Source organism: Scophthalmus maximus, chromosome 8 (genome assembly GCF_022379125.1).
Source record: "Scophthalmus maximus strain ysfricsl-2021 chromosome 8, ASM2237912v1, whole genome shotgun sequence".
In the NCBI taxonomy this organism is placed as follows: Eukaryota; Metazoa; Chordata; class Actinopteri; order Pleuronectiformes; family Scophthalmidae; genus Scophthalmus; species Scophthalmus maximus.
In genome coordinates, this window is record NC_061522.1 from 14,194,528 (window position 1) to 14,217,045 (window position 22,518).

The window sequence follows — 22,518 nt, forward strand, 5'->3', positions numbered from 1 at the left end:
CATCAGGGCTCCGAGGCTCTGGAATCCCGTTGCCTGAGGAGATTAGATTCGACCAGCGCTTGACCTGTTTTTAAATCATTGCTAAAAACTTATTTTAATAGGAAAGGCTTTAAAAGCTGGATTCTTCACCGGTTTTAATTGATGTTGTTTGTTTTTATCATTTTCTTTTATGTAACCTTTCTCGTCTTGTGCTCTTTTATTCCCATGTAGCATTTTGTAACCTTGCTCGAACGAATGCTATAGAAATAAAGTGTTATCATTATCATTCAGTAAAGTAAGCACAGTTTGACATAAACAAAGCATAACATGACTCACTTTGTCACACTAGCACTTCGCCATTGACAACAACACACTGCAGTGTTATTCTCTCAGGACTCGAAGTGTGGTCTTTTAACCGATCACAAAGTATCAGGGCAATTGTTGACTCTGTTGGTGGGTCACAATCACAGACAACAAACCGTTTTGTTTTTTTTCGTATATCACCGTGGAAATAATGAAACGCAGGAGCGCCAGACAATACTGAACAAACACACACAGCATCACAACAAAGACCAGAAATACAAATGCGTCGAACAGATGACTTCCTCTCAGAGGCCAACATCCCTGTGAGATCCACATGCAAGCCTCCCCGAACACGCATGTAGAAACACACACACACACACACACACTTACACACAAACACACACACACACCACACACAAACACACACACACACACACACAAACACACACACACACACACACAAACACACCCCGCTGCCTCCCTCGCCGTGCTCACATGCACTTCTCCTCACACACTTCCTGTCTGTCAGTGGCCTGTTGGTGTGCGGGAGCGCAGCAGTGTTTGTGCGCAGCGCAACGCGGTGCAGGCGGATACCTGCGGCCCGGTGGCGCGCTCTCGTCGCACTGCTCCGTCGTGGCCAGGATGTGGGTTCGCCTGTTGAACCGCGTGGATGTGCGCAGGTGGTGAACGAAGCCTTTGGAATCGTTGGACTTGGCGGACGCGCACAGGCGCACGGATGCCGGGCGGTGAAACTGCAGGTGAGGCGAGGAAGGCGACGACAGGTGCGTTTTATTTTGAAGGGCTGTCACTGGACGCGCTGTGAGCTGACCCGCAGAGAGGGCAGGATGAGCTGAGGGCAGAGTTTGGACTTGTTTCTGGTAATGTTCAGACAGAATCCATGACTGACAGTACACTTGATGTGTGTCTCACAGTACATGCACATTACATGTCTGAGGATGTAATGTTTTTTTAAGAGCTGCAACAGTTATTGGATTAATCGCTTGGTAATCGACGGCTAAATTAATCGCCAACTATTTTGAAAATCGATTAATCGGTTCGAGAGGTCCAAGTTCTCTGATTTCAGCTAATTAAATGTGAATATGTTCTGGTTTCTTTGCTCCTCTGTGACAGTAAACTGAATATCTTCGGTGTGTGGACAAAACAAAACACCCTCTTGGGGGTTTTGGGAAACACCGTCGAGATTTTTCACCATTTTACTTTATTTTAATGGACCAAACAACTCATCGATTAATCGAGAAAATAATCGACAGATTAATCGATGTTGAAAATAATCGTTGTTTGCAGCCCTAATGATTTTGGGCACTGTCGTGCATCAGTCTGTCTAATATGGAGGTATAGCCATGTTGGGGTCTTTGGTCTTTTAAGGGTGATTTCGTCTCATGTCATCTTTCCATGTCATCTTGTAAAACTCATGTTAATGTGCTTCATAGTTTTCATGTTCATTTCTCAGCAATGTGAAATATCTTCAGGAGTCGTGTGGTGTTGTCAGAGGAGCTGATGGGCAGCGTCAGCAGCTGTCATGTTGACAACCCCCCCCCCCCCCCCCCCCACTGTGGTACGCATTTGGGGGGAACTTCTGCTATTTCAGAAGCTCTGTATGATTCATGCTTTTAGTAAATGGGGAGGAAGTAGAGAAGGAGAAGCACGTGTCAGGCGCCTGGATGTTTTGCGTTAAATGCATGTGTCTATAAATGGGGAACAATTATTTCAGCCATGTGTGATGTGTTGATCTCAGATGTGTGATGCGTTGATCTCAGCTGATCTCACCTTAGGTTATACAAGTGCATGTTCCTGGGCTGATTCAAGTCAAAGTGGTTGGTTTTCCTGAGCATGTGAGGCCTAATTAATTTGAGCAATTAAACAAGTATATGTATGCAGCTACTCTTCAACTTCTTCATCCAATAACATATGCCATTAAGGCTGTGTAGAGATGAATAGAAATACATAGATAGAAGTCACAAGGGATTCAGGCAAAGATAACTGGCGTGGAAGCATACCTCCAGTTTGACATGCCAGAGTCTGTCAGTAGTCGTTGAGGGCTCCACCCAACAGAAACACTATTGAGCCAACGCCTGTACTCAACATCCTTTTCACTACATAAATTAACCACTTGTCAGCCACATGTGGATTCAGGGCGAACTATTTATCAGAGGTCACCGTTCATGAAAAAAAAAAAAGAACTGCCAGGAGATCATTTGTTGTCTAATTCCAAGTTTCATATCAAGTGATTTGAAGTCAAAAGAATATGCCAAATTGTGATGTCCGGTGACCCTAATGAGGCACCAGTATAAAATCTATTGATCTAATTCCTTTTGGATCAAGCTGTGTTTTTTGGGCCGAGTCCTAACCATGCCTCATGCAGTCCAAGCCGATTCACAAGTGTTTACGGGCAAACCACGAGTCTATTGAAAGACTGTCAGACTTACTAATGACCTGACTGTGTCACTGCCTTCAAGTAAAAGGCTGATCTGAGTGTGAGTGTCAGAGGTCCCCTTCCAAGAAACACCAGCCTGGTAAGACACCACGTGTAAGGGAGGAATCTGTTGGGATTCAAAGTGGATAAACCTAGCATTCATTTTTCCCCATAGCCATGAGGCACTGTGATATTAATGCACAACTTTTCTCCGTCTGTGGTTGTATACCTAATTTTTTCTCCAAAAGGAAAAGGCGTATAGCATTAAATGAACTGAACTCCTCCGCTTGCATTCTGCCTGTCAGATGACGACAGACTCTTCTAGTACATGCACAGGTCCCCAGGAATGGTTTGTCTATTCTTTTTAGAAATTGTTCAGTTACACAATCAGTTTGAGTACAGTCAACTCTTCCTGTTGAGAAATAGAAACCGCTGGAGTAGTGTGGGAGGACAAGTGTCAGGCTCAGGCTTGCAATTGAAAAAAAGAAAGAAGATAATAGATAAATGACTGAGGTGAGATCTCTCACATCTAGCAGAGCTGATTGATGTATCCCAGTGCAGCACCTTGTGTTTGTACAACATTGCTTCCTGTTTGTCTCTTTTTCGGCTGTGTTATCACTGAAATCTTCCTTTTCAACTTCATGACACAAAGTTTGAGGTCTTACACCCCCGTGAGCGTGCACATACACAACATACACACCTGTTCTCCCAAAAAGTAACACATTGAGGAATGTCAAGCGTTATCGATCAATCAATGAAAGATGTGGCACCTTTATGTAGCACATTTTAAACAAATCAAATGCAAGTCAAATTGATTTTCAGCCGATTGACAAACCACAGAATGTTAGAAGTGAATTAAAGACTCGGATTTAGAGACCAATGCATTCCAAAATAACAAAAGATATGTAAAAAAAAAAAGCAATAAACAATAAGTACTACACACAAAACAATTATACGAAGATAGTAAAATGTCAATTAAGTTAAATATAATAAAATAAATAACAATTATCAACACTGAAATTTGGGGAAATAAATATGAATAATAAAAACCATTAAGTTATGAAACACTACATAAAGGCCAGACTGAATAGGTAGCTGTTTGATTTAGGTGTAAAAATATCAACATTTCCAGCTCCTCTCAGATCCTTTGGAAGGTTGTTCCAACGATTTGGAGCACATAATAATTTTTTTTCATATCACACCTGAAGAAATCAATGATAAATGTTGTTTGTGAGTATGAAATTGAGAAGACACAGGATCACTCAGTCCTGTTTTTGCAGCAGCGTCAATGCTGGCGGCCTGTTTTTTGGAGGTAAGTCCAACAACCTGATATGACAGCGCCTGATATTTGCATAACAAATATTTTCATCAGCGTTTTTATTGAGGAAGGGAAGACTGAAGGCTATACAGTGTGAATTTCAAGTGACAAAACAACCTCTGTGTTTTGATGCTGTTATTGAATGTAGAGCAAATTGTTGCGTCATTGTTGTATTTTTGAAGCCGTTGCTTCCTGTTTGAGTCTGAGTGCATTTGCACATACTGTAGTTCTACTTGAATATGATTGTAAGTACTTTCTGCATTTGTAAAAAAAACAAAACAGAATAATCTGAAAAAAAAATCTGAGATTGAAAACACATTGAAAACGGCTGCTGACATTAAATTCAACATGATCAAAAAGCCCCTAAAGTGCTCAGAAAACACGTTGATTTGACATTTCCACGTCATGCAGGCAATCAATCTCGGTTTGAGGATGAAGATCGTGTGATTGTGACGGCGAGTACGACTGACCTTGAGTTGACACTCTCTGAATTGGTCAATGCTGTTTCCAAGGTCAGATGAACTTCGGAGCTCAGACGTGAAATTCACTTCACTGTTTTGAACTGACAGTAGCAAACCATCCTGAGTGGTCTTGTGACACACACACACACACACACACACACACACACACACACACACACACACACACACACACACACACACACACTTTATCTAAGTTACTAAGCGTACACGAGAGGCCTCCTCCGTCAGACTGGTGTGTTCTCACCGGCAGTGGCTGTTTGAACTAAAAGGAAGCACTTAGTTACACCAGAGCTTTGGAGTTGGACCAATGTTGTTTCCTAAAGCCATAAGAGGCCAGTTCACATCCACTAGGTGAGTAGAGAAAAAGAAGGGGGGTTAACAGCTCTGAGGAAGACTGGATGTGAATATGAGACTCTATTAATCAGGGGGTCTCTCTCTCTCTCTCACACGCTCTCCCCCCTGGTCTGTGGGAGTGCATCTGAGAGTCTGATCACACCACAACAATAGGGAGGCACCTGCTTCCTCAGCGGAGCAGGGGAGCTATCTTCCTGTTAGGAAGCAGTTGTTAATGGGATCAGTGGGGGAGATGGGAAGCAGGTCTGTGAGGAACAAGAGGACAGCATGAGAAAGACACAGGTGGAGGTGGAGCGTCGGAACCGCTGGGCCGTGTCTGGGAAAAGTTGATGCTCGCTCCAAGAGAGCACATTAGAGTGGGAGGCTGACAAACAGGCGGGGCAGCAAAATGACCGAGGGGAAGACTTGTACTGTGCTCTATCTCACTAAAAACATACTAATGTGGAGTTGATCAAAAGGTGATCTAGTAATGCATATCAAAATCTTTTGCTGTTGTGTCAAAATTAAAGCTGAGGACGTAGTTCAGTGTTCATACCTTCCACCTGCAGCTATCTTGATATCAGTAATCTGTAGGAAATGTTTCTATTTCAGTGCTCAAATACATATAAGTATTATGACCCGGTTAAAAACTCAAAACCCTTTGAAACATCGATTGGCGGCCTGCTGAGCACATGGGACCAATGTGCTTCCTCACGTTCTGCAACTTCTTATTCTGAAAGGTTTGTGCTTGTTCTACCTTGATCTCGGCAGCCACTCGTCAACGTGGGATAGACGAGAAAGACACTGGTAAAGTTTCAGAAACACAGAGGGGAAACAGAAGATGAGTCGGCGTGAATCGGATTGTTTGGGATCTTAAGACTGGCGAAGTGAAGTTTCAATTATTTCATGTTGGATCGGTGGTTTCTCACTTTGCTGGTAGTTCGCTGACAATGTAGCTCTTTACTATTGAACATAAGCACTTGGCTAATTGTTCCCCTCCTGGTTAATTCACTCCTTATTTTTGGAGATTCAAACTTTTACATAGCACACCAACCCTGCTTGTTATTGTCTGACTGTTGCAATTTGCAAGCCATAAAAAAGTGGAAGTGAAGTTGTTGACTCCCAGGGATGTGCTGCATACATCCTCTTATGAAACACCACACACTCATGCATTTGCAATATGACTAGCAACTGTACGTAAACAACTATGATGACACTCGGGAGGGACATATACAGTTAACAAGTTAACTCAAGCTGTCAACTTTGACCAAAAGTAGCCAGAATTCTTAGCCCCGGGAGCTTTTATCAAAGATTGAGGTTTGGCGGCAGCCGTAATGAGCCTCAACCACACCTCTAATTAACCCATCACAACTTGTTTGTCTCAGATTTGTCAACCCACCTTTTCCCCTTCCCTTGATTCGTTCACCTTTTTGCCTCATCCCTTCCTCTCATCCCTACCGTAGACTAAATATAAAAAAGTGGACGAAGTCACCAGCTCCGGAAAAAGAAGCCAGTGCGGAAGTGCCTGAAGCCTGTGTTCTCTGGAATGACAAGCAGGGGGTGACTCCCTGGTTACAAAAAGAAGTCAGTTCCTAAAGAGGTCTATGAGGAAACGGCCCTTCTCCTCACTTGATTTATAACGGCAGTAAACATTTTCCTGAGTTTATGGTCTCAATCGCTAAATCGTGGTCTCATTTAGAGTAACTTAGACGATAAATATGCATTGGGACACGGATACAACTCGTGCCGTCCAATCGGTGCGTGGCTACTGGTGTAGGGGGGCGCGCAGTGGACGAGCTCTCAGTCACACCAACCACCACGCTCCTACTTCTGGTTCCAAAAAACCGAGATGGCGTCAAAAAAAGAGGGGCTTCAATCACAAACCCTTCCCTCATCCCTTCCTATTCAGTTTAGATTCAGGTTTCAGTGCGAGCTCCCAGACCAGCCTTTGAGACAAATTCTTCACCTCAACCTCTTTCCTCAACATCCTTTCCTCTTCCCACTATACATCCAATTCATCACTTTCCATTAAAACCCTTGGAATTTACATATTGTTGTGGCATGGTGCTTGCTAGTGAAATGTACAATGAGGCTGCTTCTGTAAAAGGGATCATAGGTGCTGAACAAATAACCTGATATCGTCAACATAACTATAACTGTTGGCGATAATGAGCTGTCACTGCATTATACCACCTCATATGAGGGTCTTCACCTCTTTATTACTTCTGCACGTCTCCGTTGAACCCCGTCCTGGATGCAGGAGTCATCATGGCTTTGACTTATTAGTTCCTTCCACCCTCACCGGGCTCTCGTCCAGCTCTGTCCATCGTTGACAATGACCGGAGCCCTCAGCACAAGTGTCCAACCCGCCTGCCTCTGCACAGCACCTCAGTGCCCACTCGGGACACCTCTTCAGACACAATACCTCACCGCTGAGAAAATCGGCTTGGTAGATGTGTTGTTTACTCACGGCGCTGGTGGCATTGTTGTCGAAAAGGTAACTGCAGGAAAAAGGGTGAAGTGATGGTGGGTGGGGGGCCGGGGGGCTGGTGCGGGCGGGTGATTCGGCTTCGTTCTTCTGGCCTGCTCAACCTGCAGTTTCCTGGCCCACTACTCCAGTGGTGTCGACGAGGAGGTGGGATGTTTGTACAGTGTACTGTACGTCTCTGTAGTGCCTGTGCGTTTGGTGTGCATTGAGTTTGCATACTTTTGTATGCATGTTATTTCTTTGTTTGTTTAATTCGTTAAAGAGAAGGTGTGTAGAAAGTACACATTGTGCTGTGCAGTGGCTTTTTGTGCTGGACGATTCCTTGGGGTTTTGAGGTGAGTGGGTGTATGAGAGCAAGTGAGTCATTCAGAAGCACTTATTCATCTGACCTCCTCCATTTATATCTGGCTTTCATATGAATTGGGGAATTTGCCGCTGACTGTGGGGAAATTTTGAGAACATGTAATCTGTCAAAAACAGTTTTGATATCATTGCTCATTTCTGTCTCTGCTCTGACTTCACTTTGTAACCTCATTTCACGGGTAGATATGAACTCTTTTTCAGATATTGCAGATAAGTTCCACAAGAACGAGCAATGATGAAAACAAAAAAGTTTTATTTTGTGGTATTCCCAATTATGTTCACATTAGAAACAAAGCAGAAACATTTCAATTAAATCAATGTACAGCTATTTAATGTCGTCAAAATAATTTGGTGTGTGTTTTGAGCATGAACTAATCAGCTGCTCGAGATCTAAAAGAACAAATCTTTAAAAAGCTTTACTCCCCTTTTCTTTAGGGAAGTGCTCGTTCTGCTTCTCAAATTCGGACATTTCCCAGTATTTGCACACGTGTACTGCATTTCCGTGGAAAATACGTGGAAACATTTCCAGAAATTGTGTAACTTTTGATTTCAACAAATTAATGAAAACAAGATTAATCAAATCTGTCACACCAATTTCTTGATCACATCCAGATATGTGAGATGTTTATTTCAATTTAAAATGTTTTTTTATTTTTAAATTAACATTAAATTAACAACAGAAGAGCATTAGTTTCAATATAGAAAATTGAGAAATCTAACAAAAGTTTTTTTGTTGCCTTACCTACATACATTGACACAGTTTGGGTGATCTATGAATCTGTAACTCCACTCTCCTAAGTCACTGATGGGACGTCCCCGGTATCTTGTTATGCATATACAGTATAACGCTGATGGGATGTGATCATAACAGAACTGAAACAACTTGCCACACCTGGGTTTGTCCTCGGTTGCTGCTTGACAAACAGGCAAATGCACAGATAAACTGAAAGTGGCACGAATGTCTTCAGTGGTGAAGATGTGATGAACACTACTTACAATGTTGTGGTAATACAGGAATTTCATGTGTGGCTACTTTTCACCAGCTCTCCAATCTACACCATTGCACTGATTTTAGATATGAAACCACTGAGGACTGTTTTCTCTTTCAACCCTACCATTAAATTCAGATTGGAAAAAATCACTGACTTGTTTTTGTTTGCGGTCAAAGCTTGTTGACTAATGTTGACATGTCATGAATCCAATAAAATCCTTGTACAAGGCAATTTCGGCCTGTGCACGTTCCTCTATAATTAATCATTATGTTTACACGAATAACTCACTCACTTCACGTGTGCTACAAGGAAGTTACAATTATTTTGTATGTTGATGCTCATTTTAATAATGGTCCTATTAAAAGTGGATTGGCATTTCTTCTTTTTCAAGCATATCAATAAGCCTCGTGTTTGAAGAGCTAGTTTAACTGTCAATCATTCTCGCAGGTTATATGGTTTGTGGTAGAATGTGGAAGGAAATAACTGACATCAAGCGGAATGCAGAGGTAGTGGTTGTTATTGTTGGATTTAATATTTCAAATTCAACACGTGACTTTTCAAGACTTTTATAAGGCAGAGCAGGCGTCTTCAAGCTTGTTGAACACTTGAAACAACTTTTCCTGACGGACAAACTCATTGCGGCGTCTGCCCTTTATCGGGGTCATCATAAAAAACACTTCAAAGAGCATTTAAAAAATCCACAACAAGCAGGTGACCAATGATGCGTTGTATTGCACGTGATATTTCAGGAACTATAGCAAACAAACCGCAACACAAACAACCGGGTGCGTGTCTTGTTTCTCATTCCTCCTGGAAATGTTGTATCTTCTTCGACTCATTTTCATACTTGCACTTGGTGATCCGCCGACATGCAAAGCAGATGTGATGACACGTTCTGTCCATGAACAGAGGCCGTCTGAATAGGTGCATGTGCATGTAAACATTGTGCATTCACACAAAATGATTTGAAGATAGTATCCCACATTATACATGACCGGGAGGAGTATCACATGAATCATATGTGGGTGTTAAAGTCAGGTCTCTCTCCTGCACCTCCACAGAACCTGAGCGGTGACGATGCAGCACACGTCGTGTACAGAGGACCGGATCCAGCACGCTCTGGACAGGTGTCTGGACGGGCTGAGACAGAGCCCCACAGCAGCACACCACTGGAACGGTAAGACCCCACAGATGAACAAATTTAGTTAGGGTCATGTAACAAGAAATAATTCAGCAAAAGATTATAATTGGATTTCTATGGGAGCTGTGTCGTATATTTTTGGGGGATGAAAACATTACATCTTATAAATGAAAACTTAGGTGTGACAGGTAGTATCTATCACACCTTTTAAATAAAAAGTATCTTTTTTATAGCCTCTCATGTTTTAAGCCCATGATTTTTTTCTCCTCTCATAGCATACCACGTACTTCTTTAGTACTTGACACATCAGTAGCCCACAGAGTCTTTGCGTTGTTATCTAAATTCCTGTTATTAAGGATAGTCATTTTAAATCAACTACTTCACACAGTTCAGTGAATATAATAGTGTTCAATATGTTCGACATGCTCCTGCGATATTCATGAAATGATTACCATGCTCCTGTATCTGAGACCACAATGAAATCTTGTGGTTTATGGCCTTACCCTTCAAACAGATGGGAAGATAAGTTATTGAGTGGCTGCCAATGAAGAGGAAAGACATAACCTTTCACTGTTTGATATAGTAATCCAAAGGACGTTGAATCAGGAGCTACTGGACTTGGTTGTAGATACTTGAGGGTTTCACCTCTCATCCAAGAGGCTTCTTCAGTTCTGTGGAGAAGCGTCTTCAAGAGTCTACAACCAAGTCCAGTTGCTCCTGATTCAGTGCCTTTTGGATAACTGTGACCTGGGTGAACCAGAATATCCACAAACATTGTTTGATTTAGTAGTTTTACGGGGGCTTTGCAAGTAAAGCACAAAACATTAATGATGGCTGCATTCAGCAAATGTGAGGTGGTTCAATGGATGAATTCGCTCAGATGCTTAATGGAAATTGGTTAATGGAACCATGTCTTGCTCTGACAAGTCACCGTATGTCAACTGAAAAAAAAGAGAATTGCTTACCAACGTCAATGTTATCAATCATCTTCACTTGTTAACTTTAAGTTGAACAAACTTCATTAGAAATTGGTGGTAAACTCTTTCTTTTCAAGTGTAGAGTTGGTAGCTCATCCAAATCAACATATAACCAAAACAAATGGACTTTTATTCATGGTAACCTAAAGCCCCGTGGAGCGATTTGAGCAGCATTGCTCAAGGGCTCGTCGCAATCGGATCAAGCCTTTTGTTTCTCAGAAGGCGAATGCGACACATCTTCTCAGAAATGTCAGCACCAGCCGACACGTTTGGATGCGATATTTGCTGATCACAGCGCTGACTCTGAACAGAGGGCCGTTGTTTTTTCACACTTTGTCAACACAAGGACGCCGTGAGACGGACGCCCCCCCAGCACACAGGGCATGTGAGTTTGCTGGTGTCTTAGTTTGTTGTTGGTTACACTGTTGCTGTAAGCTCAACGGGGAGATGTGTTATTGGGTGTAGGGGGGAGGGGGGGGGGGGGGGTTGTTTGAATAGACAGCTGGGAGGAAGTGGTGCCGCACACCGCAGCGTGAGTGAGGCAGGAGTTACTGTGGCGCAGGTTGAAAACAGGTAAGATCAAATCAGCAGTCAGACTCCCACACGTGAGCCCGTGCCACATAGTGAAACACAAACATGTTCTGGGTTTTCACATTTAAAGCATGCTGGCTGCAGATGGAATATGTTTTTCATGTTTCATCTCTCCGCCTCCTCCTCGCCTATCCAGGGATGCGCATGTTGTCTGTGGGTGTGATCACATTTGTGTGAACTTGCACTTGTTTACAAAGTTTACTAGACTTTACATCTCAACAGGATCATTTGAAACTCTCAGCTGCATTTCCTGATGATGGCATCTTATCAAAATTACCCTGAAGAGCTAGCCACCATATACTCATGATGCAAATACACCTCTGACCTTTAAGCAGACCCGGCACACTTGTTAGATAACACTGGTGCAAAAATCTGTTAAACATTCCTTGGAAACCGAGTTCCTGCCGAGATGTACTTGGAGTTGTTGAGACCGAGGGATCAATGGAAAGTAGCATTAGAGCAGTCGGCAATCTATTTCAGTTGTTGTTGTTTTTTGTAAATCTGACTTGGTGTGGTGTTGGTGGAGATACTGTGCGCGCTGCTTTCTCCCATTGTTTCATCTCCACTTTCCATTACACACTGTAATTGAATCCTTGCAGTCAGAGCTCTGAGAAACAACCACAACAGAAAGACAGAAGGAAAGAAAGACATAGAGAGAGTAATTTCATTTTGAGATGTTTTCTCAGTTTTCTTGCAACAGGAAATCCATCCTGCCATCGGATCTGAAACACTGAACAAACCGTGATGATTCACACCCTTAAAGTCAAAGCAGTGCAACTGACAGTTATAGGCTTTAAACCACTTTAGTGTGTTGATGGTATATAGCTGGCCCCCGACTCAAACGCAAACACAACACCTCCTTCACACGTGGTGTTACATCGTCTGTCATTCTTTTAGGCTGTGATTTTGTCGGCTTTTACAAGTGAAAGGAAATGTCTCATATCAAATGTTTCATTTCTTTTTTTCTTCAAAACTTTGTATAACTGTTCATGTAATTTTCGTACTTTTTGTGACGATGTGGGAAAAAGTGCTGCTTTACTTGAGTGTTTCCACATATAGGTGGTACGGTTTTTATTGTCCGGGCTTGCGATGTTGCTGCCACACGCTGTTGAATATGCTCAGCAGTGGACATCGTCTTCGACAAGTCTGCTATGAAGTATTTAATCTCCCTTTTATATGTGGATATGTACATGTGTATGTAATAACATGAACATTCATGCGCTGTGTTTCAGTGCTGATGTGCTCGGCGGGTCAGTCGATGAACCGCTGGAGCCTGGAGGAGTTGGTGAAGAGAGACCCCGAGAATTTCCTCATCCTCTTACAGCAGATCATCATAAAGACCAAAGAGGTGAGAAATTAAAAGGGCAAAGGTCATGGTCAAGGAAAGCATATTGTCCACTGTATGGTTATTCTAACTCCTGCTCTCTGTCTGTCTGTCTGCGACGTGTGTTGATGTGGCGGTCCAGGTTCAGGAGCAGTGTCAGTACGAGCTGGTGGTGCCCCTCGCCATCATGTTCTCCTCCACACTGCTTCAGGTACAAATTGTCTTCATCCAGATTGTGTCAACAACATTTAACCCTTCATCGCCTCTCAGTATCGACCAAAGTGTTTTCACATGAACTCTCCGGCCAAAAGGGTGAAATTAGTTCCTCATTTCCAACCACTGTGACGTTTGTGTCAAAAAAACTTGTGCACAACACACTGTAAAGCAAAGTATTAGCTGGCTCGACAAAGAAAGTTTGGTTTATTTACATTGCTTTTTTTTTCAGTCAGGCTTGTTTTCACACAGCACAGTCACCAGAAAACACCTGGCTGATTAATTTTTTTACTTTTGGTTAGAGAGCTATAGAAAACAGAAAGGGTTGTCCGTCACCGATTCCATTCTGGACAAATGTTTTTCACAACGCTACAGATTTTGCGACTAATGCCTTTGATAGAATGACATCACCTCATTACAACTAAGTGTGTTAAAATACCTCAAAATAGATGTACCATTTTCTTATGCCAGTTAATGCACCAGACGGGTGTAATATGTCACGATCCATCAGAAACACTAATACGCAATTTTCTATACAAGTTATTTTATCATCAGTTGCACTGAAGCAAACCTCCTTTTATAATTAATACACACCAATTCAGAAATAAAAGAATACATTTTGATGACTTAATTATTTGAGTTATTTGGTCAGCTCAGGAAAGAACAAAAATAAACTCAATAGAGGAAACAATTAAGGAATTGTGATTTATCAACTATGTTTTTAACCAGTTGAATGTTTAACATAATCAGCACTTCAGAGGAAAGAACAAAAATAAACTCAATAGAGGAAACAATTAAGGAATTGTGATTTATCAACTATGTTTTTAACCAGTTGAATGTTTAACATAATCAGCACTTCAGAGGTCAGTTGCTCCTTACACATTTGGACAGTTCAACATATACAGTGAATAATAACTGGCTCCCAGTCATAGGAAATGTCCTCTCTGTGAAAAACAGTAACCCACAAAGCCTCAAAGGGGGTCTCACTGCGTCTTAACAGAAAAACCCTCCTTAAATTGTCTTGCTCGTGCTTTGTTTGCAGACACCCCACTGTCCTCCGAACACGGAGCTGCTGGAGGAAGCCGTCGAGGTGTTTCGCTGCTTCCTGACCTGGCCGGAGCCGTACTGCAGTGTGTGTAAAAACCTGCTCTCCACACTACAGCTGGAGATCAAGGCCCCTGGTAATTATGGAGTATACCATTCACTTTAACAGCCTTTCTCTATGTGTTCATTATTTTTCCCTCTAACGCACAACTTTATCACCTCATCTGGTGCATGCACGTCCCCGTCCCCCCCCAAACCCTTGCAATCGCTCTCCCTCTAGTGGCAAGTCAAAGGAATGCACTTAGGATGTCACTTGTTACCAGCAACAACAGCATCAACAACAGCATCAATGAGAGGAAGATGATAAGGTTTCACATTGAACAGGACACTTCTTCATATGAAAGTGATATTGTTTTAAAGCGGATGTAACTTCATCCTATGCACGACAAAAAAGCAGAAGCCACACGTGAACGCCTAGACTGGAATTTACAAGGTCAAAGGAAACGCAAAAATAACCCTGAATGAATACATTTGAATCAATGAGCTTTCAACTCACCCATGTGGTTTTTTCCTTTAATACACTGCACACTGAGATTCATTGTGGTCTCTCAGACAAGACAAAGTATGGATTTTTTGTTTGTTTGTTTGTTTTCATTCATCTCTTTTTAACAAATTGGCAGTTATGTTTCAAATACAGAAGTGAAGACATCATGGATATTCTGGTAGCCACTGGTGCCTTATCTGTCAGGACACTGTTACACAACAACACAGTGTTCCTCTCAAGTTGTTGGGTTAAAAACAACACAATTATTTTTTTTTGTATTTTTCTCTTACAGGGATTTCCTTTCAGAGACTGGTGCGACAGGAGCAAGGCCTTAACACCTCAAGCCAGTGCTCCAAGACCTTGTAAGTCCACATGGTCTTATCGCTCACTGAAAGTTGTCAGTGGTTGTCTCATGCATATCTGATTATATGTGAAATCTTCTGTACTTTCTACAGACATTCCATTGAATATCAAGGACTGGTCATATTCATAAACCTGTATTTGTAAAGGATTGTACAGTATGCAGTAAAGTAAAGAGCATAAAACATCTTTCCACTTCTTTTGACCCACTGCACGTGCATGTCGAACAGTCTTCAGCCCACTCCAGACTTATGTGTTATCTTTACACTCTTACATTTTCTGCTTTCTTGTAAAAGAAAAAAAAGGACTGTTTTTTTCCTCATACATTTCTGTAGTTGACTGTAAGCTTATCTGATCCCACACCATACACAAGAGAGAACGGAAACTATTCAAAAAGAGAACATCCAGCACTCTTTGTCCTGAAGTTAAATCATTTACAGAATCAAAACCACTTAGGTGGAGAGCACTTACTGTAGGTTCTTAACCTGGTAAGCTTAACCTTTCATCCCCTTAAATCCCCACCACCACAATACACTAAAGCATCCCGTTTGCATCTTCCCCCATGGGAACTTGCCTACATATTCACACATCACCAATGACATCCTGTGTCTGCCGCCTGCAGGACGGTGCTGCTGATGAACCCGGGCGAGGTGCCCGCTGACTTTCTGTCGGTGGCCGAGCAGCTCAGTCACGTCAAGCACTCGCAGAGGGAGACTTACATGAACCTGATCAAACACGCCTTCCAGTCCGCACTAGGCACCAAGTACCCTCTCCACAGTATCCACAAAGCGCTGCAGGTATGTGCTCCACACAGTGGTTCAGAGGCTCCCATTGGTAGATCTCAAACATTTAAAAGATCGTTTGCTGAGCATATATTTGTCAAATAAAATCTCCGGAATCAGTTGTTATTCATATACAGATGTGGGCTTTTAAATGAAACCTGACCTAGCAATAAAAACTACATTTCCCTATTTCAAGTCTTTGCATCATACTAACATGTCGGCATAGAAAGAAGAATAAATTAAGACAAACAATCACTGTTTTTTTTTTACTTTAATGTTTCAGTCGGTTAGTTTAATAGATTTTTCGAACAGGATCGCAATTGATGCATGTAACAGGAAGTGTACCTTTACCATTACACTATGTGACTGTACTCTTTGCAGGGAAAAACTACGGACGAATTGCGTGACATCTTTTCCGTGGTAAGCGACGTCTTAGAGACGGCCGCTGACGCAAGTGACCCTCTGAAGGGGCGCGGCCATGTGATCCAGGGCCTGGAGGGACTGAGGGAGAGAATGAGAATCCCAGTATCCAATGGAAGGAAGTCTGATGGTGAGAGGGCAGATTTTATGAATGAGGGATATGCATGCACAGTTTCTCACATGATTTTGATGTTTCCATTTACAGTAAATAGCGAGCTGATGGGCTGTTGTTTGTCTCTTTCTCCCTCTCAGGAATGCTGCAGACGCTGCCACTGCCTACAGCCAATTGTTACATGTTTCACTGGGAAAAAGACAACTTTGGTAAAGATTTCAATACGAGGCCTCTTGTCTCATGATCCATCCATGCTGAAGGACAGTTTCCAGCGCTCGTGTCAGCACCCGATATATTTCAATTTTCAATATTTGAATTTGTCTTCTGATGAAGTTCGTCCCTTTAGCCAGCTTTTGTCCTGCTAATTGTAACTGATATCTGTCTGTTTTGATTCCTGTAGATGTTCTGAACTCCCTTTTGGAGCACGGCCCTGATGATCTCACCGCTAATGGGCAGTCTGAGGAAGAAGAGGAGGTTGACATCAATGGAGAGGATGATGAGGATGATGATGAGGATTTGACAGAGATGGATGCAGAAGACGAGGTAGAGGATGAAGAAGACAAAGAGGAGGAGGACCACGGAGTAGAGTTGCCTTCGATGACTATCATCCCCAATGGGTACAGCAGCAACCACCGTGCCTCCACCTTCTCCACCATCTCCTCCCTGTCCACCGCCTCCAAAGACTCTATGTTCTCCACCCTGTCTGTGACCTCAGAGTCCTACGCTCAGTCACTCTTCTCTGTCACTTCTGGCGCTGACAGTGACTACTGCGAGGATTCCGATGACTATCTCTGCTCCTCTCCCGTCATGGAAAAGTGTTCGCCAAGGTCCACCAAAGCTTCGGTCCGGCTCAGCCAACACTTTTACAAGTTCTTCTCCAAGAGCCCTCGGTCGCTGTGCCGAGCGAAAAGCTTAGGAAACACGGAATCCAAGGACCTTTTGTTGGTGCGAGAGAAGCGCTCCAACTCTCTACCGCAGCAAGTCAGGTTGCTGAGTCCTGAGCTGCTCCCGCAGCCACAAAGTCAAACTCTGAGACATGTTTGCTTCCGGAGGAGGCCTATCCTTAGCAGTGACGAGGACAATAAGAATACTACGCTGAGGGTTGTTGTGTTTGGTGCTGATCATGTGGCAGGGAAGGTGGCCCGGGCCTATAATAGCCTGAGGAGGAAGGAGAGTGCATGTCCACGTCTCAGCAGGGTCTTCAAGCTCCTGTTCTACTTTGTGCCTGTGAAGAGGGACTCAGCAGGAGGACCCGGGAGTCTGAGGTCCCCATGTCCCGTGGTTCAAACTGGATCGCCAAAGGGATCGGCCCTGTCGAGTGTGAGAAGAAGAATTCCTAACTTCCAACACTGAACACAGCATGTTGTTTGTAATATTATATTTCTTGAGTTGTCAAAGAGCTGGGTTGTACAATCTCTTGGAGTAAGAGCAGATTGTGACACAGCTGTAGTGAAAAGAATTGTTTTAATTGTTGTTTCATTTGTTTTTTTCCAAGCAGAGTCCTCACCTCACAGGGGATAGTACGAATGACATAGCCCATCTCCTCGGTATGTTGGACCCTTGGTACGAAAGAAACACCCTCAGCCTCCTTAACTTGCCTGCCAACGTTGTCTGCCAGGTACAACTGGGATCTGACTTCTACTGCTCATCCATATGTAATCCAAAAGTCTAGAATTCACGTTTATCCAACTGAGAGCACGACCGCTTTGAATAGTTGTCATCCGGGTTCATGTTCAGGCTGTACCTACCGTGCATTTATCATCCAGCTGTATAATTGTATGCTGCATACTCATCTTCAGCAAACCTCAAAGACAGAGTCAGAGTCCTATGATGGTTCATATGAGCATCGTCTACCCATCCTTGCCGACTTGGTCCTGTATTACTGCCGCTTTGCTGCCCGGCCTACGCTGATCCAGCTCTATCAGGCCGAGGTTAGACACACACACACACACACACGCACACGCACACACACACACACACGCACCTGACCATGGCACGCTTGTGAATAGAAACAGTACCTTGATGCCCCCTGAGTAAAGAAACTGTTCCAAATACCGTGAGTGATAGAGGATCTCTGATGTTGTAGTTGACGTTAGCCTGTGGCGAGAGGAGGACTGAGGTGTTCGTCCACTCCTTAGAGTTGGGTCACACCGCAGGAACACGAGCCATCAAAGCAATGGGTGAGTGTGACACACACACACACACACACACACACACACACACATCCTAGCAACGATGCCACAAATACCAAATCCTCCACTTTTTCCGTGCAGTAAAATGCATCATCAGTCATTATGAGGTTGAGACTATATATACTGCAAAGGGAACATCTGTTATTTCTATATTACGTTTCGGTCCACTTCTACTTTTTCTAGTTTCATCCGTCACCACCACTCGCACTTCTGATTTTTCATTTCCTTTGAGAAGTAAAAAATGTTGTTAAAGCTGCTTGTGCCTCATGCTTGGTAGTAGTTGCTGTGGAAGGGACCGTGCTTCGTTACATTACTCACAAAATGCTACATTTTTTATTTATTTTAAGTTGCAACAACATGGACTGTTATCTGTGCATCACATATTTGCTGCCTATGGATTGTTGATATGATTGTTTGTCCTGTGAGGAATATAAAAAAAAAACCCAATACATAGTCATGTGTCTGTTGCCTCCTGGGAAACCAGTCAGTATTGTGCCTGAGGCTACTTCATGCAGTGTGTGTGTGTGTGTGTGTGTGTGTGTGTGTGTGTGTGTGTGTGTGTGTATGTGTGTGTGTGTCGGCGTGTGTGTGTGTGTGTGTGTGTGTGTGTGTGTGTGTGGTGTGTGTGTGTGTGTGTGTATGTGTGTGTGTGTGTGTATGTGTGTGTGTGTATGTGTGTGTGTGTGTGTGTGTGTGTGTGTGTGTGTGTGTGTGTGTGTGTGTGTGTGTGTCTGTATATGTACAGGTGCTGCAAGTAAACGGTTCGGTATTGACGGTGACAGAGAAGCGGTGCCTCTAATGTTGGAGGTGGTGTACAACAGGGTAAGATTTGATTTTATTCTCTATCAAACGTGTCCTCAAGCTGCACTTTACAAGAATCATTGTCAAGGATTAGTTTCTATAGGGCTCGAGATGCAGACCTCAAAAGTCACTGAAAATGGAATTGATTTAACAAGTGGAAATGTGCAGGAGAATATCCAACAGGTGGAGGCAGAGCACAGGCGTTGGAGCAGGGGCGAGGCAGGTGGCGTGGGGCTGTGCTGAGATCCGGCTGGTTCCAAACAGTGTCCCGGTTTAGAAAGGTCCTCGCTAGGGACGAGAGAGAAGCTTGGGCACGGGAAACATATACTAGAGTAACTCAAGAGTAAATGCTTAAGAGAGATTTCCTGCTGTGTCTATACCGCGGTACGGGTAGAACAACCTGGCGACGAGGACGCGGGGAGCCAGGGCTTTTGAACCAGCGCGGATTAGACCAGCCCAGGCTGGTGTCCGGAGAGGAGGCCGCGCCCACAGCCACACGCAGACACAGAAAAGAAAAACCATAGCAACATATGTGTGTTAGTGTGTGTGTGTGTATATATATATCTATATATCTATATAGATATATAGATATATATATATCCTAAGTCTGTCCCTTATCTTTGATTGATTTGAGCTGGAAGTGTTGCCTCCAATTAAAAGTTCCTGAACTAGTCTTGGTGCAGTTCTCGTCAATAGTGTTTTTTCCCCCATGTCCCAATATATTTGTGTTCTCCCCCTTCTCCTCTTCAGGTGGTTATTAGTGGAAGAAGCCAGTGGAAAAGGGAAACAAAAGTCTGTACTTCAGTGAACTTGACCAAAGCCTGCAAGAACCCGGAGGAACTAGGTATGCTGCTGCTGCCACTGATTAAAGTCCTTGTAGTCCTTGACTGGTTACTGTCTATGGTGGGATCTGAGGAGTTCCTTAAAAAAGTAACTGTCCAACATTTGGCTTTTACAAATGTTTAACAGAAATGATCTTTTTGATATCTGCATTACGCGGCGATGAAGTATCTAATGTCAGATGTGTAACTGTACAACAAACTCTGTCAGATTCAAAGATGGAGTGCCTGCAGCTCATGATGACTGAGGTCCTGAAGAGACAGAACGCCAAAAGCAAGAAGGGTTTTAACCAGGTGAGCTAGACGTGCAATTTGACTTGGTGGTTTGTGGCTCTGAAAAAAAAAAAAAGGAGCGCTGTGGCAGCTTGCTTTCGTAAACAACTCTGAGACACACTTTCTATTTCAAGACCTCATTACATCCTGGAAATCGTCTCATGCAGTACTCATCTCGAATCAATCTCTCACCTCACATACATTGAGAATATCTGTTGTTCACACTGACATGTTGATGGTCTTGACACTAAAGTTGTTTGCTCAGCATTGCAGCTTAAACTCTTGAACTTTAAATTAAGTTTGATTTCTAATAGTCATTAAACACCTCAGCAGAATCTAGACCTATTTCAATGATTGACAAAAGCAATGAATGTTATCATATTAAAGCATATGCATATTTATCTCCACTGATTCCACCGTCAAGCATTTTTCTGTTTTTACTTTTGCAAAACATGTCATTCATGGGGCGCGATGCATTTAATGTTGCTCTGTTCTTTCCTGTTGTAGCAGCTGAACGTGATGGAGGTGAAGGTGGACAAGGTGCAGGTCAGCGGTGCTGGAAACACAACCTTCGCTGTGTGTCTGGACCAGGATGAGAAGAAGATTCTACAGACTGTCACCAGGTGAGGAGTTAAGATAATTGAGTGAAGAATACATATTTTCACATTTCCCTTACAATCTTTACAAGTGTTGTTATTCATCTTCCTCCTGTGTCTCCCTCTGTCCCGTAAAGGTGTGAAATATCAGTGTGCTTTAAACCTGACAGCTCCACTGACTGGAGACTAACAGAATCCGGGACGTCGGCCCAAATCCAGCCTCTCCACCCCACCTTCTGCTCCCTCCTCTGCCTGCCCATAGTCACTTTCAGTGGGGCTCTTCCCTGAGCCCGTTGACCACTGGTGTGGGTGGATTGAAAGATTCTGTGCACATGCTCTGAATGACAGATGCCGCCCGCAGAGGAGAAGTGCACAGAATGACACAGTTTTATCATTTCTGCCTGTTTTTTTCTTAAAGCTGTTGCGACCCCTGTTCACACGGCGGTGGCCTCACACAGCGGTGGGACACAACTGTTGGAAACTGGTGGACGTGAGCAGGAGGGGTCTTGATGCAGACACATATCGACAGACCCAAGAAACAAAGAATGTCTCTGGGCACAATAGCTTCAATGAGGCCGAGTCAAAATTTTTGTGTACTAGACAATTATTGACTATTTTTCAGGGAATCATTCAAAGTTTCAGGGGTCAGGTTTTGGTTCCTCTTTTTTACTTTTGGCAGAGAAGTGACCTTAACCACGTGAACATTACAATGTGCTTTGGTCAAACAGGGTGAATCTACAGAGTCTCAGGTGGGATGGCACTCGAAGAGAAATATGCCGTGGCAATTCTGGGTCCTACAGAGAGACAGACTATACAATATTCTGGGATCATCTTAGAGTCAAAGTATGAGAACTTTTCTCTAGATCAACCCACATGGACATAGAGGACCATGGGACATTTTTGCACCTGCTGACAAGACCAGACTACGTCACTATGGCTGAGAGTGGACACTATGCATCTTAACAATAATCATGTTTGTATAATAGTGAATGTCACACCATGTTTTTTTTTATGTTTATTATATACTGTATGGGCTTTTAATTTCTCCTGAGGAGTTACTCATGTCACTGTCTTGACTGGTGTTCTGAATATGACCAGCAGGGGGCTGTGTTGGCATTCCCTTTGATTTCAATAGATTAACCCAGAGTTGGTGCAAGTAATGGCTGTAAAGTAGCTTATGCATAAACCATATTTTAACGATAACATTCGTTTCATCAGGGGCACAGATGGAAAATGTAGATTTTAAAAACATGGTGCTAAAAATTACACCTGAATGCACATTTTTCTTTTCTTTTTTTAAACGATGACATTTTTTAAACTGTTTTGTTGCTGTAACGGGATAATACCCTGATTACTATGACTCATAGTGAATTAGTAGCACTGCATATACTTTTCTGTAATGGAATCAAAGCACTTGAACATTAGATTAAATGAATTAGGTACTAAAATGCTAGGACAGACGCCTGTCCTCTACTCTCATTACATGCCTTCTCCGATGAAATATCGAAAAATGCAATATATTTGTTTTTATAAATGTATGTATATCGTCCATGCAGTGGAGGCAATTCAAATTCAGTGATCATTAAAATATATGTCTTCAATTGCAGATTAAGTTTA

At 42.9% G+C, this 22,518-nt stretch overlaps 1 protein-coding gene across 3 annotated transcripts; it reads left to right on the forward strand.

Moving 5' to 3' along the window:
- Positions 1-784: 784 nt before the first annotated feature.
- pik3r5 (phosphoinositide-3-kinase, regulatory subunit 5) lies at positions 785-22,507 on the forward strand. Of its 3 annotated transcripts, none has more exons than XM_047333975.1 (18): positions 785-1,040; positions 9,754-9,869; positions 12,634-12,749; positions 12,868-12,936; positions 13,981-14,119; positions 14,819-14,888; positions 15,509-15,683; positions 16,050-16,218; positions 16,341-16,409; positions 16,601-17,520; positions 17,699-17,818; positions 18,000-18,131; positions 18,287-18,380; positions 19,138-19,214; positions 19,944-20,037; positions 20,244-20,326; positions 20,816-20,928; positions 21,039-22,507. In XM_047333975.1, the coding sequence occupies exons 2-18, from the start codon at positions 9,770-9,772 to the stop codon at positions 21,187-21,189; spliced, it is 2,691 nt and encodes an 896-aa protein (XP_047189931.1). In that variant the 5' UTR covers positions 785-1,040; positions 9,754-9,769; the 3' UTR covers positions 21,190-22,507. The 3 variants fall into 3 exon arrangements, with proteins under 3 accessions (XP_047189931.1, XP_035492202.2, XP_047189930.1); XM_035636309.2 differs by having other exon boundaries at positions 787-1,064; positions 20,813-20,928; XM_047333974.1 differs by having other exon boundaries at positions 787-1,040; positions 20,813-20,928.
- Positions 22,508-22,518: the final 11 nt, after the last annotated feature.

Bases quoted from the DNA above. Each gene is read 5' to 3' on its own strand.
- pik3r5 (XM_035636309.2), top strand. From the start codon at position 9,770: ATGCAGCACACGTCGTGTACAGAGGACCGGATCCAGCACGCTCTGGAC. The intron at 12,937-13,980 runs GTACAAATTGTC...CTTTGTTTGCAG, and splicing joins TCTCCTCCACACTGCTTCAG to ACACCCCACTGTCCTCCGAA. The intron at 18,381-19,137 runs GTGAGTGTGACA...GTATATGTACAG, and splicing joins ACGAGCCATCAAAGCAATGG to GTGCTGCAAGTAAACGGTTC.